Below are 17,707 nucleotides of genomic sequence, written 5' to 3' on the forward strand. Positions count from 1 at the left end.
TGTGTTTACCGGTAAAAATCCAGCCTGAAGAAGGATGTCTGTGCCCAGTCCTCGGGTCCCTTGGTGAGTACCTGGAGGTCCAGGTGAATGCAGTCTAGAGCAATGGACAGACAGGGAATGGTCACTCCTGACCACAGTCTGATGCTGAAGCCACATGATGAGAAGCAGGGCCCTGGGAACATCTCCAAACTGCTGTCAGAAAACACCACCTAACTGTGACGTGGGAAATACAGTCACCCTTCAGTAGAGAAGCTAGCGGGAACCACTTTCACCCAGGGCCCATGTTAACATTGCCAGCCTAGAGAAGAAGCAGGCTTCAGGTGCCTCCTGCTATAATGCTCTGGGAAGGGCATGTCACCTGTGCAATATTTTTTCCCCAGCTGCAATCATGATTGAACAAAGATGCCCTGCAGAGGATGCTCTTCTCCTTGATACTGTAGCATTCAGGAGAGTGCGGATGGAGGCACTGGGGAGGTGGGGGCAGGAGGAGCTCTGCCAGTTCAAGGTTAGCCTCATCTTGGGTCTCATAGCAAGTGCCAGGGCAGCCGTAAAGATTACCCTCCAAACTGTGTGGCCCTGGATCATTGCTTCACAGGACAAAGAGGAGGTGCAGGGGTGAGCATTGGCAGAGTCATGGGGACCTAGTCACGGAACTGTGTGAAGCCCATGCTAAGGCTGCATCTGCATCTGCTAGGCTGTCTCTCGTGTGGAGAGCTCCAGACCTGGGGCAAGCTGGCTTCCTACGGGTTCTCTGGATCTCTGTGCTCTCATAACATGAACTAGCTTAAGTAATAGTTTAAATATACAATGGGCTTGATAGAAATGTGCTATCCTGGCCCAAACCCAGGGACCCAGAACTGAACGCACAGTCCCACAAAACAGCGTGTTACAGGCAGTGAGCTGTGGCCACGTGTGTTCTCTGGTTAAGGAACTGTTCTTCTCTTTAACACTCAGTGCAAATTGATGTCATGTTATAGGTTAAGAGACAAAGCAAGGAGGTCAAGAAACTTTCCTGTGGTTGCAGAATTATTTGCTGTCTATCATGATTTAGACCCACCCACTCATGCCTCCGCATCCTGAGTTATACCGAGACAGACCCTTCTTGATTTTAGATTCCCGTTCTTGCATACATTAGCAGGAGCCTGCTAATGAGGTACACCTGCATGGGTGGATCTCACACACTGCAGGAAGCTCCTTGGCCTTTCCTTGAACTGCTAAGAGAACAATCCCTCCGTGTGCTCAACACTGACAGACAACGACTGCTTATGTCTCCAGCTCACTCGGTGGGCTAGCCTCATACCTAATTCACAGATAATCAAGTGTGCATTGAGCAAGCAGTTTTGCAAATTGAGTTTCAGCCCATGGGGCAGCTGCCCAGATGGGCAGTTGTTTTCATTTGAACACAGAAGGATGATTTAATATGTAGCAAAGGGAATGTCACATTTGTGAGTGGCTAAGATAGGACAGCATCTCCTTAACTGCAACCACATCCCAAGGGAGTCCAATGTAACCACATTTACACCATCTGAGGGCTCCAGCTGTATGTAAAATCAACCCACATTTACCTCATACCTTAGCAGGCTTTCACTAATGTATGCAGGAAAATTAAGTATCAGATATTTTTAAAAATCATCATACCTTTTAATACACTGATAGATTCTTTTGACAAGTTATAATTAATCAGGTCAGAGAATGCAATGAATACAGTTAGGTAATCTCTCTTCAGGTCAAATTCATGGTCAACCTCTCTCCATTTACTCTAAAATATTCCATTTACTTACAGAAAGGAAATGAACAAGGTCACCACTAGGGAATAAATAAACCCTGGTTTTCAGTCCCGTCCACCCACCCTAGACACTGATACTGACTTTGGCCTATAAGTAACCCTGACCAACTCATTGGTTCACTGAGCTCCTGGTGGGTGGAGTCCATTCTCTGGTCTGTCATTGCTGCCCTATCTGGGACAAATATACACTCATTCATATCTCCCTACAAAAGCCACACAACTACCACACCAATCTCAGGAGAGCAAAACTGCAGGGCATGAAGACCAGGAACATTTCAGTAGTGGTGGGTCCCCTCCCCAAGCTGGGCTCTAATAGTGACCTGGAAGCCAGACACTGCATGGGCCAAGATGGCCTACTGACAACTTTCAGGATCCAGAGCCTGGGACACATTTGTTCACACATGGGTTCTGAACTAGCCAATTCAAGGAAACAGGTAAAATCTCCATCCTGTGAGGGGTCCTCTTGTGTTATCAAAGGACTCAAGATCAGAATTCAAATATGGCCAAACAGACTTCAGGATGCCGTCATTCAACTGAAGCCCACCCACTCCTAGGACCCCTCCTCCTAAACTGCCAAGTGCTGGAAAGAAAAATTGGGTCTAGCTTTGGCACCCGGTGGCAGGAAACAAAAAGTGAGTGCCTCGGGTTTGTTGACTGAAGCAAACCATCAAAGTCTGCTCCCATATTCTTTTATATATTTAACAGAACGGCACAAGGTCACTCTACATGGTTAGTGGGACATTTTTGTAAAGTAATCTCCTAGGAAAAAGAATAATAATTATGAACCCCGATTCACCTTTGAAAAACTGTGTATTTTATAAACAGTAGAGCAGATATGGTCACAGCTGTGGTTCTGACACATGGGAAGTGGGAGCAGAAGGATCCGTGGCTAAGAGCACTTACTGCAAAATTTTAAAATGTACCAAAGAGATGATCAAAGAGAAACAGTGCTCCCTTCCCATCCACGGGAGCATGTTGGGGTTTCGTGAGCCAAGGCCTCTGGAGGCAGCTGAGAAAAAGGCAGCCTGGGTCAGGGAAGCCTGCTCCATTGAGCTCCACTGAGCTCCAATGAGTTGATAGCTCATGGAGGCCATTTTGCTCACCACAGGAAATGACAAAGTCACGTGATGAGACGGTCGCTGCGGTTACCTGTCTGAATGTCACTGTTGATGTTCAGGGTCTCCTTAGAAGAAGACGTGGCTTCTGTCTTGTACTGCTGCTTACAGACCTTTAAGCCAGTTCTATTGTCTTTGCTTTCTCCATAACCAAGAGTTGCCAGGGAAATGTTCTTCAGGTGACAATACTGTTTTTAAAAACACAGTTAGATTATATTTAATTAAACACACAGGTCCTTAAAAGCCAAAAGTCATACCATACGGAATGCACTTTAAGCTGCTTTTATGGCTTATGCAATGCTTTTTGGGAGCAGTGTCCAGCTCCACACAGCACAAAGGCATTTTCTACAGAACAGGGACACAGTGCCTCATAGAACCCTACACCAAATCAATATCCTGCGGGACACTCCCAATTTCCTCCCAGCAAAACCAAGGGCCCACTCCTCTCTCAGACTTTATCTCATACATGGTCCCTTGGCTCTTCTGGTAAAACCTGACTGTCCTCCAGGCAGTTCCCAGAGCCTGAGGACATTCTTCCACTTCTGGTCAGTTAGTTAGTTCCCTCTTCCCAGAACTCCATCTCTATCTGCTTGGTTCACGCATTCAAATATTGGTCAGATGTCACCACCACCATGAGGTGTTGACTCAGCTGCTCCCAAATGAGACTCCCTCACTGAGCACATGAAATTTGTTAACAAATACCACAACCTCAATTTGTATCTAATTGTTATAACACAGTTAATTATGTGTCAGTTAAAACAAACAAAAACCAGTGAAAATCCAAAACTGTAGGAAACTAAAGACCTCCTTCTCATATCATAAGTTCCCCCATCTCCTTCCTTGGTTCACTGAGGACTTGAAGCATCCACATGTCACAGATCACACTAACATGACTAATATTCTTACATTAACACAGTTCTGCAGCTGGCTACCTTCACTAATAGGACCTCACTAGACTCCACCATCTTCATTGTTACAATTTTACTAAGAAACATTTACTATGTTACAGAAATGTTGCAAACAACTACTAATAGTTTCAAGAATATTAAAAAAAAAAAAAAAAAAAAGCTGAGCATGGTAGAACAGGCCTTTAATCCAAGCACCCACGAGGCAAAAGCAGGTGGATCTCTGTTTTTGAGGCTGACCTGGTCTACATAGCAAGTTCCAGGCCAGCTAAGGCTACATAATGAGATCGCATCTCAATAAAACAAAGCCTTTTCAACTTGGCTAACAAAATTTTAGTCTTACAACAATTCCAAGACCCTGTGACTTAGCCCATGGCCTTCACATGCTGTGTTCACCGATCTTAAATGAGTACAACATGGTCTTCACCCAATTTTAATCAAGGTCCCTCTTCATGAAAGGACTCCTGCCCTACCCAGGGCACCACTGAGCATGGTCAAAGGAATTTCTTCCTTATCGCTGCCAGCAAGAAACTCAGCTGTGCTTAGTAGCATGTTTTGGGTACTGTGCCATTAAAGAACCAGCCTTCAGTATTATACATCTTATTTCTCTTCATTTATCTAGCTTTCTCTTCTAGACAGGCCAGGATTTCATCTGTTCTATTCAATGCTACATCATCAATGTGTAGTACTTGACAAATACCTGGAACCAAATATTTACTGAATTCATGAAAGGGGGGGACACTACCTCTCAATATTTTCTTCAGGTCTACCAACCTCACATTGTATCAAACCCATGATCTTAATAGTTAGCTAGGATTATTAATGCTATAACAGCACATTTCAGACCAACACAGACTTACAGATTTGGTTTCAAGCATACACCAAACCTGATTTTATAATCTCGTAATGCTTTGTTCTAAGAGAATTCCCCCAAACTGGTGGCTCTAAATCAGTAAACTAAAAAGATTAAAACCTAAAGAAAACAATTTAAATGGGCAAGTTCTACTATCAGCACCTGGAGGAATAGTAAAGGTCTCGGCAGGCTATATAAAATTTATATGAAATAAAACTATCTGTTGGTTTGCTAAAACAACACAGTCACGTATCTACATAGTTTTTAAAGTAGGTCATTTGAAATACTTGCCTGCTTTATAGCAAAAAAGATGCTCTCATAGGCGTCCTCCTGAGTGTATATGCTGCAGCTGTAGTCATCTTCATCAACTCCAGAAAATCCTTTCAAAAACAAGTGCTTAAAAGCCACAGTGTTATCTTCTTTGAAAGCCACCACCAACTGGTTACCTAAGCCAAACCGAACAAGCTAGGAAAGAAAACAGGAATCTGGCTTTTACCATTTACCAGGGAAAGAAAAATGGCTTCTGATTCTCATCAAGTCTTACCTCTAAGCATCCGAAGAAAAAACATGCATCCCCTAATTTACACATGAAGAGCAACAATGTCAAAAACAGGAGCCACAGAAGAGATCCAACTCATGGCGCCAGAACTGGCAGTTCTCAGAATAACACTGTCAGGACTCAGAAAACATTCCAAACACTGGTGCTTGGACATGCTCAGGACCTCGAGCAGAAGAAGCAGCCTCAAAGCCTCTCCCAGCTGTCTTTGGAAAGACAGAACTGTCACATGCTTCTCTGTCTCATCAGGCAGGGAAAAACAAATGACTCTAGAAAGGAGAGTTGACCCCACACCCAGGACTTTGCTCCAGGATGCTCTACCCTTCAGGATGTCTGCTCTCTTATAAACCACTTACTGCTAGGTATAGTGACCACTCCTGGTATACCAGCATTCAGGAGACAAAGGCAGAAGGGTTGCCGTGAGTTCAAGGCCATCCCAGTTATACAGTGAGACCCTGTTTCAACATTCCCATCCTAAAACTGTCCATTTACTGGCAAAAAGTCAAAGACTCAAAGGTTCTCTTCACCAGGAGCAAAAGTTTTCCTCTTAGATTCCATAAATGGGAAAAGCGGCTAGGACCAAAACTTTATAAGAAGCCAAGAGCCTACATACAACATACATGCATCCATGCACACAGGCATGATCCCCCTTCACACACACACACACACACACACACACACACACACACACGTGCACATGGCTGCATGCATGCCTTTACCCCTGCACTCAGTCACACAGAGCACATTCTCATCATAGCTCCACCCCTCCTACACACATACTATCACAAAGGCATGGTCTCTCTCACACACAGACACACATACACATATATGCACATGGCTACAAGCATGCCTTTACCCCTGCACTCAGTCACAGAGCACGCACTCACTCAAGGCTCCGCCTCCACACACATACATATACAAGCAACTGTAGTGAAGTCAAACCTCAGCAGGCTTACCTCCCACGGTTCCCACTTCCCCAAGCTGTCTTACAAGTCAGGACTCCAGAGTGTTTCCTGTGGGTGCTCACCCAGCTAAATCAGGGCACCTTGAACTGTCTCTCATGTATAAAATCAGAAGAGTGGACTGGGTGGCCCTGACAGTTGTCATATCCTGTGTCACTAACCTTGCTATATCTCCACAACAACGATGTATAAATCAAACAGTTCAGTCTGTGAGACTAATGAAATTAGCAGAAGGCTTCCCAATGGCTCACAGCTTTAGTTTCTATAGTTTGTCTGGTTGGGATTTTCTATGAGTGTATGTTTGTATGCATGTTTACGTGTGTGTGTGTGTGTGTGTGTGTGTGTGTGTGTGTGTGTGTGTGTGTGCATATGCATGTGGAGACCTAGAGGTTAACACTGGGCGTCTTTTGTGACCATTCTCTACCTCACATATTTAAGGAGAATCACTCACTTGAACCCAGAGCTTGCCGGTTAGATTAGTCTAGCTAGTCTTGCTCTGGGGCACCCCGCCCCACCTCCCACCGCAGGGGGATTGCAGGCAGGCTGCTGTGCCGTCCTACCTCTGCTTACATAGGTGTTTAGAATCAGAACCTGGTCCTCACAGCTACACGTGGACACTTTACCCACCAAACCGTGTTTCCAGTTTTCTTCTGTAACCCACTGGATCCATTTAGTGTTGAATTTGGCAATAATTTTTTTTAATTTTTATTGGTTATTTTATTTATCTACATTTCAAATTTTATCTCCCTTCCCAGTTTCCTCTCTGCAAAGCCCCAATCCCACCCCTTTCCCCTGTTTCTATGAGGGTGTTCCCCCAACCACTCCCATCTCACCACCCTAGCATCCTCCTATTCAAGGGCATCATGCCTTCACAGAACCTCTCGCTGATGCAAGATAAGGCTATCCACTCCATATGCGGCTGGAGCCATGGGTCCCTCCACGTGTACTTTGGTGATTTACTCCCTGGGAGTTCTTGGGGTTCTGATTGGTTGATATTGTTGTTCTTCCTATGGGGTTGCAAACCCCTTCAGCTCCTTCAGTTCTTGCCCTAACTATTCCACTGGGGTCACTGTGCTCAGTGTGATGTTTAGCTGCAAGCATCTGCATCTGTATTGGTCAGGCTCTGACAGAGTCTCTCAAGAGACAGCTGTATCAGGCTCCTGTCAGCAAGCACTTCTTGGCATCAGGAATAGTGTCTGGGTTTGGTGTCTGCATGTGGGATGGATCCCCAGGTGGGGCAGTCTCTGGATGGCCTTTCCTTCAGTCTCTGCTCCACTCTTTGTCCCTGTGTTTTCCTTAGGCAGGAGGGATTCTAGGTTAAACTTTTTGAGAAGGGTGGGTGGCTCCATCCCTCAACTGGCTGTGACTAACCTCTTCATATGGTCTCTACAGGTTCTCTCTCCCCTTTGTTGGGTATTTCAGCTAATGTCATCCCTGTTGGGTCCTGGGAGCCTCTTGCTCCCCTGATCTCTAGGACTTTCTCTTGGCTACCTCCAGTTTCCCATCCCCATTACTACACACCAGTGTTCAATTTCCTGTCCCTCTGCACATCTCCCCAGTCTCCTACACACCTGATCCTGCCCACCCCCTCTTTTCCTCTCACCCTCCTTTCTTCCTCCCAAGTCCCTCCTACCCTCTACCTCCTGTGATTGTGATTATTTTGTTCCCCCTTCTAAGTAGGATTGAATTATCAACCTTTAAAGACTGAATAAATAAAACCATAGCTACTGTGTTTTCAGCAACTGCTATAGGCCAAGACTAACAGCTTCAATTTCATTGTCTTGTCCACTACTACAACCAGTCCTGGTTATCATGTGACTGGCTGCTGCAGCTCACCCTTTACCTAGCTATTAACTGGACTTGCCTTTGTGAAATCGCCCTCCCTCGGGCGCCTAGCTAAAATGGAAGCCAGGCCCAGCTCTGAAGCTTTTTGATAAAGCCATATAAGCCATGCCTTCCTACTAACAACTTCAAAAGGTCTCTGGGAAGAAATGAATTTTTAGTGCTAGCTTTTCAGAATTCTAAGAGTAACTGTTGTTTAAGAATGTAAATAGGTGGTACTCTTATTCACTTAATATCACCAGGTCACATCCCTCAAATACCAATAACTGAGCCACTACTAGAAACTCAGCTTCTAAGGAAAACATCAGATAAAATACCTGAGTCTATTCCAATGTACACAAAGAACTCAAGAAGTTAAGACTCCACAGAACCAAATAACCCAATTTAAAAATGGGGAACAGAGCTAAACAGAGAATTCTCAACTGAGGAAACTTGAATGGCTGAGAAGCACCTAAAGAAATGTTCAACATCCTTAGCCATCAGGGAAATGCAAATCAAAATAACTCTGAGATTCCACCTCACACCAGTCAGAATGGCCAAGATCAAAAACTCAGGGGACAGCAGATGCTGGCAAGGATGTGGAGAAAGAGAAACACTCCTCCACTGCTGGTAGGATTGCAAGCTGGTACAACCACTCTGGAAATCAGTCTGGCAGTTCCTCAGAAAATTAGACATAGTACTACCTGAGGACCCAGCGATACCACTCCTGGGCATATACCCAAAAGATTCTCTAACATATAACAAGGACACATTCTCTACTATGTTCATAGCAGTCTTATTTATAATAGCCAGAAGCTGGAAAGAACCCAGGTGTCCTTCAACAGAGGAATGGATACAGAAACTGTAGTATATATACACAATGGAGTACTACTCAGCTATTAAAAACAATGAATTCATGACATTTTTAGGCAAATGGATGGAACAAGAAAATGTTATCCTGAGTGAGGTAACCCAGTCACAAAAGAACACACATGGTATCCACTCACTGATAAGTGGATAATAGCCCCGAAGCTCTGAATACCCAAGATATAATTCACAGACCACAGGAACCTCAAGAAGAAGGGAGTGTGGGTGTTTCGGTCCTTCTTAAAAAAGGGGAACAAAATATTCACGTGAGCAAATATGGAGACAAAGTACAGAGCAGAGACTGAAGGAAAGGCCACCCAGAGACTGTCCTACCTGGGGATTCATCCCAGATACAGTCACCAAAGTCCAATACCATTGTGGATGCTAAGAAAGGCTTGCTGAAAGGAACCTAATATAGCTGTCTCCTGTGAGGCCCTGCCAGAACCTTACAAATACAGAGGTGGATGCTCACAGCCAACCATTGGGCTGAGCATGGGGTCTCCAATGTAGGAGTTAGAGAAAAGACTGAAGGAGCTGAAGGGGTTTGAAACCCTATAGGAAGAACAACAATATCAACCAACTAGACCCCCAGAGCTCCCAGGGACTAAACCACCAACCAAGGAGTTCACACGGCTCTGGCTGCATATGTAGCAGAAGACAGCCTTGTCAGGCATCAATGGGAGAGGTCCTTGGTTCTATGAAGGTTCGATAGATGCCCCAGTGCAGGGGAATTGAGGGCAGGGAGGCAGAAGTGGGTGGGTGGGTGGGTGGAGGAACACCGTCATAGAAGCAGGGAGGAGAGATGGGATAGGGGGTTTCCAGGAGGGGGCGAAACCAGGTAAGGGAATAACACTTGAAATGTAAATAAATTAAAAATTAATTAACTAATTAATTAAAAAAGGCTTAGCTTCTAAGAAAAACATCAGATAAACTACTTGAGTCTTTTCCAAGTGGTACTGAAAAATCAAGCAAGTTAAAGCCCAGTTCTCCTGGCATGTGACGTTGCCAATGGCATCTGCAGGTGATGTCAGTGACAGCCAGGCTGTTTTTTGAAAGTTAAAATGATAAACTAGGGAACCCACGCAGGGCTGTTTAGAAGATGTGGAAGAGGCCAGCCCCCTCCCAACAGCCAGAGAAGTAGTGCTTAATGAAAGTCTTCAGCCATTGTGTGCAGACTCGTCTGTCTCCAAGCTGGGGTACAGTGAGAGCGAACTCACAAACAGCACTGAACAGTAGCTCATCAGGGAGTCCTGGGCATGGTGATTACACACACACACACATACACACATACATACACACACACACACACACAGACACGGACACAGTCACAGACGTGCACGCGCACATGCACACATACACACAGGGACACAGACACACACACAAAATGCATTTTCACTTAACCCCCTCATCATACTGGACTCCAATAGGAAGAGGGTTTCCCCCCCTTTCTTTTTTTTTTTTTTTTGGTAGCACCATAGAATCAGAAAGGGAATGGATTCCTAACAGTCACCATCAAACAGAGCGGAGTGATGAAACACCATTGTATACGTGTACAACCTGAAGTCGGGCCACAGGCTCAGGCATATACATCTAGAAAGCACCTGAGGGTTTGAACACATCTGCCTGATGCTAAGGCCTCTTCACTCTCTCGCCCTCTGTGCCACACTCTGCCAAATGCTGCCAGCTGACTCTACACTCAAGGAGATTCCACGCTCCCCTCCCAAGCTCACAGCGAAGCAGAAAGATCACAAAGTGCACGGACAGGGAATGGAGAAGCTGATCAAGGAAGGGGTTTAAAGCCTCGGCCTCATGGAAACTTAAAGCCACCAATGAGGCACTGAGACGGTGGCTGAGATTGTGACCTCTGCCTGGAACCTCCCTGTCTGGGATGAAGAACAGGACAAGTTTCCTGATTCTCTTGTTCCTGGAACAAACCAACTTCTTCATACACAGGTCAGCATCACCAGGGAAGGGCTAAAATTGTCAACACTTCTCTAAGGAGAGATGATCCTGAAGGAGTCAGGATAATAGTCTGAGGCCTTGACAGAGCCAAGCTTGCCTGTGTCACAGGAGGGAGGGAGCGTGGTGTCAACTAAATGACTTTATTTTCAAAAAAAAGAATGATGGCAAGAAAAATGATCCCCATGCCACCAGCATTGTAAAACCAGTGTAGGAGAAAACATACTGTGCCCAGTAAAAGCAAGATGGCACGATTGGTGTGAGCGATGTGATGGAATGACTGAAACTCGGGAGAACGCAGATGCTTCCCTGGGATCTTAAATCGCTGCAGAACACAGCATCTGCTTTTCTTTTTCTTTTTTTACCTAAAAAGTTTCCTGCTCTGAAACCCTGACTAAATGCCTCTCACCTCTTCAGAGCCACTGACATAGGAAGTCTCCCTACCTGTGTACCTGGAAGACAGAGCCTATATCCAGAAGAAGACAGCAGGCGAGAAGAGGAGTACATTCTCCGTGGGCTCAGGTCCCAGCTCCCCAGGGCACTAATGCAAGGGCTGAAAGCGAACGATTGAACCCTTAGGTCCCAGTTTCTTCTCCCATGAAAAGGCGATTCTCGCTGAACCCATTTCACGGAGTTGCAAAGAGAATAGACTGAGTCATTACACATAAAATCCTCCTTATGTCTGGGAGCGGCAAACACTAACCTGTGAGCTGTTGGCAGCCGTACAAGGCACCTATCCTGTGTCTCCAACTCAGTGCTCTGCAAATGACATGGTTTCTTTGTGGTTTAAGTTGGAGAGAAGCGTGGGGAGAAGCAGGGCTCGATGGCTAAGAACACTTGCTGCTTCTGCAGAGGACCAGAGTTTGGTTCACAGCACCCACGCTGGGCAGCTCAACCAGGTTTAATGTCAGCTCCAAGAGCTATGATGCCCTCTGTAGTCAACATAGGTGATGTGCCCATGTGTGTATACTCACAGGCACTTAAACAAAAATTAAATCAAATCTGAATCAGAGGTAAGAGACTGTGCTAGAGGAAGAACCGTGAGACTGGGAAAGGCTTGAGTAGGTAACTTTTTGAAGAGGGGGGTCAATGGGACACAGCGGAATCAGGACTCAGAAAGTTAAAATAAAGACGGCAATTTTTATGCTTGTGTGAGCTACAATTTTAGTGACGGTACTAAATTAAATCCTCAAAACTGAAGCATGAAAACTGGTAAATAATGAGCTAAATCATTTATTCATCTTTTAAGGAATAATAATAAAGAAGACCCTAATTTATGGGTCACCAAAACCCAAATCAGAAAACCAAGAAAGCAGAAGTGTAAGAGATCCATCCTCCTTACCACACCCTGACGCCGCGCTTGCTTCTTCTGAAGTGATTGCGCTCCTTTCTTTCTTTCTTTTTTAAAAATTATTTTTTGTTTTATTCTATCAGTGTAAATAAATTTGTCTGAATGTATGTCTGTGCACACCATGCATGCCTGGTACCTGCAGAATCTGGAAGAGAGCGCCAGATTCCCTAGGTCTGGGGTAATGGATGGCTGTGAGCCACTGTGTGTGCTCTGGGAATTGAACTCAGGTCTCTGGAAGCACAGCCAGTGCTCTGCACCTCTAAGCCATCTTGATTCCAGCCCCATGTTTTGCTTTTCCTAAAGTTTGGTGAGCTGGAACAGCATACCCTACAACTCAAAGAGTGAATTTGAATTTATGAAACTCAGAGTAAAGCCGGCAGCTGCGCTTACTGAAGGAGTTCTCTTGTATCCAGACGGAGGCATCCTTTAAACCCTTAATATTAACAGTTCAAAAAAAAATCATCCTTACACTTTTGGATTGATGGTACCAGTATATTAACACCAGTGGACCCAAAGACCCCTAGTCATACTGTTTTTTTCCTAAACATGTGTGTTTCCAATGTAACCACCTGCAAAGAAGGTGTCACAGATGACTTTAATGCCACAGCCCAACAGCTAAACAACAACTCTAATGACCATTTCCACTGTGGTGATAAACTGATCTGCAGTATGACCCTAAATCAAGGTCCACATGTAAAACTCAGGCACTCTTGCGGGTACCTTAGCAATTACTTGGGCACAATGTTACCAATAAAAGAGGGATTTAGCATTTTCTATGTCTGAAGACTTCCAAAGACATCTTAAATAAGGCCTGATGGATTTTTGAAAACACCTTGACTCCTGTGAACCTCACATGGGGTAGGGATGAGTGGATTTAGAAACTCCCTTCTGAATGGACCTTTTTTTAATCTGGTTTTTATAGCTCCCGTAGAGGCATGGCCTCTCATTGGTTTATCAAAACCAGGTCATCTGAATTGAACTTCAACCTGCCCTCTGCCCTCTCTGCCCTCTGCCCTCTGGAAGCGGTTTGGTTTTAGTTTCATGAACTTCAGTGCTATGAGTCTTGCAGACCAACAAGCAAGTATGGAATACCTGGAAGGAAAGAGTAATGGTGTGAGTTACCTGAGTGGTTACCATGACGATCTTCAAAATCTGCAAGCCCAGTTTCCATGGGATCTGGCGTCTGGCGCGGTATTTCTCACAGGGACTCATGAAGTAGAACTTCAGGTCTTCCCTCAGACAGTCTTCCTTTGCCTCAGAATCAAGAGACGCCATCACAGGTCTGCCAGAGAAGACAGGTTTCAATATCCTGGAACAGCCTGCTTCTCACCGAACTCCTGACCTGCACTTCCTGTTCATATACTTGACCCAGTTGGTTCCACAGACACAGAATTCTCAGACTGGTGAAGCTCTTGTCCCTAGAAATCCAAAAGAGGGTTCCACTCCTGTGCCACCTGCCTTTGCACATAACCACTCAGAATTAAATGCCTATTAGCAGAATTAAAAGTGTTGTCGGCCTACATATTAATGTACAATGCTTCCTGTTTCTAAAGAGTTAGAAGAAAGTGTGTGAGTGAAAGAGAAGCTAAGACTGTGGAAACATGAGAGCATCTCTAAGTGAGAGTGTGTTATACCGATACAAGCAAGATGGGAAGCTGTCAGGAACTTTGGGTTTGAAGCGACTGACATTTGATCTTGGGTAGTAGAATTAAACTATGGAAGAATTAGAGAATCCCTTCCTATGACACTGAGAAGGATTATATCCTCCATTTGTGAATCAATATCAATGCTTACGAGACTCAAGATGAGAGAGTTGCAGGGGATAGATATGACTGTGACACATTACATAGACATGTAAAATTGTCAAAGAACAAATATTTACTTGTTTACTCAAGAAAATTAGAGCAGCAGCTCTCTGCTCATGCTCAGCCAGATTTTGATCAACTTGTTTGTCAACTCCGGACTCAAGCTGGACAAGTGATTCACTGAGGCCAGAGACAACCAATGAGATGTGGCCAAATAACTGAGACCCTAATGGATGAGACACAGGACTTCTTCTTTTAATGAAGTCTCCAAGATGACTGCAAAGCATGCTGGGAGAAATTATTAATGCTTCTGTTTTATGTTGCCTAAAACCTAAAAACATTTATTTTATTAATAATGTAGCATAGAACATGCATAGCACAAATTGATCTAAACTCTGCATACAGCATAAGAGAATAATGTATAGATTTAACAGTAGAATGTTATCAGCATGGTCACGATGGGACTATTGTGATAAACAGTTACTGCTGGGGCAGAGTCAACAGAGATCAGAGATGAAAAGCACGACTGTGGGGTTCCTGGAGGGAATCTCACCACCACAGGGAAAGGAGCTTCCAGAGGCTGGAGCTAGTCCAGAAAGTCAGAGGAGCCAGAAAAAATATCAGCAGCATGCCTTCTTCCAACTGTCTCAGACTCAAGCTTGAGTCTTGGAGTCTTACATCCCTTAAAGTAGGGAGTGTCTTAGAGTAAGCGCTAGCCGGCTGTGGTGATGCACACCTTTAATCCCAGCACTTGGGAGGCAGAGACAGGCGATTTCTGAGATCGAGGCCAGCCTGGTCTACACAGTGAGTTCCAGGACAGCCAGGGCTACACTGAGAAACCCTGTCTAGAAAAAACAATAGATGATAGATAGATAGATAGATAGATAGATAGATAGATAGATAGATAGATAGATAGATAGATAGATAAGATACATAGATAGATAGAGAGATAATAGATAGATAGATAGATAGATAGATAGATAGATAGATAGATAGATAGATAGATAGATAGATAGATAAGAGTAATGCTGCTGGACAGGAAAACTGTTCAAGCCACAGATTTCATGGCAAGCTTTTGAAACTGGGAGTTATTCTCTTAACTCTTCTTATACAGACTATTTAAACAGCACCCTGTTTGTCTTATGATCTGTGTTATCTACCTTGACTAGCAACTTTAGAAGGAGCTCAGAGAGGCAGGGCAGGACATAAACATTGTGGTGTGCGTGGGAAGCCAGAGGACAACATATCAGAGCTAGTTCTCTCCCTCCGCCTTTATGTGGGGTTGAACCAGGCCTCCGCAGCAACTGCCTTTACCTACTAAGCCGTCTTGTGGGTCCTGGCTTTCTGCTTCTAACTTGACAATTTTTCTTTTTTGTTTTTGTTTTCTGAATCTTGCTTCTAAGATTGACACACTAGGTTAGCTAAAATCCTCCTGCCAGAAATGAAGAAAGAAGGAAGAAGGAAGACAGGAAGGAAATATGGAGGGAGGGGAAAAGAAAAATGGAGAAAGGAGATAAGGGAGAGAGGTGGAGAAAACACGGCTCGTGTGAAATCCATGCTGCTTGAAGGTGGGTAGGGAATGCCTGTAAAGCCCCGACCAACCATCTCACGGCAGAGAGCTCCTGGGTGAGATCGCTGGATGTCTAGAGTAATGCCAACTGCCTCTCAAACGCTCTGGGGCTTTGGGGTGCTTTAATGAAAGGGGACCAAGAACCCAGGGCTTAGGACTCCCAAAACACTTCTGTTTCTGGAAGCAGGCTGAGAAACCACTCCTGCAGGTAAGGCTACCCTGCAGACCAGATCCTATTTTGATATCCATATCCATTTCCAGATCCATATCCTGTTTTCAAAGCAAAGAGGAAATGAAAAAGCCAGCCCATTCCCAGACCTGGAAAACCAAACCAGTGGGACTCAGACCCAGGTGACTAGGGTACTTCAAAGGATGGGTTGCTTGAGTCTGGAGGTTTCAAACTAGAGCTGCCCTTTGTGTCAGCTTCTGTGTGATATACAGATGAGTATCCAGAGACTTGGGGCAATCTAATGTATAATTTGTAAGCTATATCCAACACCTTTTTAAACATATCCAGACCAATGGCAATCGAGTAATAAAAGAGTTTAGAACGTAGCAGAAACTGAGCATGCACCACTGTGTGCATTAGAACTAGACATCTTAGAAAAGAGCCTTGTTGAGGCTGGAGAGGCAGCTCAGTGGTTAACAGCACTGACTGCTCCCCCAGAGGATCCAAGTTCAATTCTAAGCATCCATATGGTGCCAACAACTTCCTGTCTTCAGTCCTAGGGGATCAAAGCCAATGCCTTCTCCTAGTCTCTGCAGGTACTGTGCACATATGGTGCACAGGATTACGTGCAGATAAAACACCCATACCCATCAAAATAAAGTGAAAAGGAAAAGAAAGTAGCCTTGCTTGCCATTCAACATGGGTAAAATACCTATAAGGTAAACTTTAATAGACAAAATAACGTTTAAAAATGAGAAATCGGCTACTAAATGAGTTTTATTTCTAAAGATAAAACTGGACATTGTGACTCATATCTATCATCTCAGCACTCTGCAAGCTGAGACAAGAGGAACTGAAGGACTTCTAGGCCAACCTGAGCTACATAGTGAGTCTCAGGCCAGTTTGAGCTTTATCTCAAGAAAGAACTTACATATGTGTTAGCCTTCAACCTGCCACAGGCAGCCCCTTAGTTAGCCTTCCTGACTGAATGAACACAGACTCTGTGGGCTGTTGCTTGGGACAGGACTTGGGGCTGGGTAGGGTCCATGAAGGTCACATGCTTAATCTCTATCAGAAAGGATTTATGCAAGCATCATAACTAATGCAAATGAGTGTGGACTGCACCACAGTGTACCCATGATTCCAGGAACAAAGTTCTGACTTCAAGGTGAGGGGTACAGAAAGCAAGGAGAATGCCATCTTGGTCATAATATGCAGGTGTCAATGCTACAAGGGCACCTGACTGGGAAGGCGGGAGGGACCCAGTTACAAGAATGTATCATCTTCCCTGAGACTGAAAACAGCATCCTCACAAAGGAGCTTTAGAGCCCCAAGAAGATGCCTGTGAGTGATAACGTTAGTCAGCCACCATCATTTTAGCTCTGTGGAGGTTTGAATATGCTTGGCCCATGGGAAGTGGCACTATTAGGAGATGCGGCCATGTTGGAGGAGGTGTGGCCTTGTTGGAGGAGGTGTGGCCTTGGAGAAAGTGTAGCCATGTTGGAGGAGGTGTGGCCTGGTTGGAGGAGGTGTGGCCTGGTTGGAGGAAGTGAGTCACTGCAGAGAAGGGCTTTGACATCTCCTAGTGCTCAAATTCTGCCTAGGGCAGAAGAGAGTCCCCTCCTGGCTGCCTTAGGATCAAGCTGTAGAAGCCTTGGCTCCTCCAGCACCATGTCTGCCTGCATGCTGCCTTGCTTTCTGACATGATGATAATGGACTGAACCTCTGAAACTATGCCAGCTCCAATTAAATGTTGTCCTTTCTAAGAGTGCTATGGTCATGGTATCTCTTCACAGCAATGAAACCCTAACTAAGACAAGTGCTAAATGATCCTTCTTTATACTTCATGATAAGTTTTTCATTTAAAAAACGTGAAAAGATGTTCTAGACCCTTAGAATCCTGACATATGGAGAAGTCTTCATACACACAGTGGGGGGGGGGAGAGGGAGGGAGAGACAGAGAGAGAGAGAGAGAGAGAGAGAGAGAG

General features: G+C 44.8%; 1 protein-coding gene across 3 annotated transcripts in view; it reads right to left on the reverse strand.

Moving 5' to 3' along the window:
- Positions 1 to 17,707, reverse strand: part of Mcoln2 (mucolipin TRP cation channel 2) — a 51,025-nt gene that overhangs the window by 22,156 nt on the left and 11,162 nt on the right. For all 3 annotated transcript variants that reach the window (XM_052179002.1, XM_052179000.1, XM_052179001.1), the window contains exons 2-5: positions 13,298 to 13,457; positions 4,951 to 5,124; positions 2,936 to 3,089; positions 10 to 94 (exon numbers count right to left, since the gene is read on the reverse strand). In XM_052179002.1, coding sequence (XP_052034962.1) covers positions 10 to 94; positions 2,936 to 3,089; positions 4,951 to 5,124; positions 13,298 to 13,457 — 573 coding nt within the window. The remainder of the gene's footprint in view (positions 1 to 9; positions 95 to 2,935; positions 3,090 to 4,950; positions 5,125 to 13,297; positions 13,458 to 17,707) is intronic.

The sequence above is a fragment of the Apodemus sylvaticus genome, chromosome 4 (assembly GCF_947179515.1).
Source record: "Apodemus sylvaticus chromosome 4, mApoSyl1.1, whole genome shotgun sequence".
Classification (NCBI taxonomy): domain Eukaryota; kingdom Metazoa; phylum Chordata; class Mammalia; order Rodentia; family Muridae; genus Apodemus; species Apodemus sylvaticus.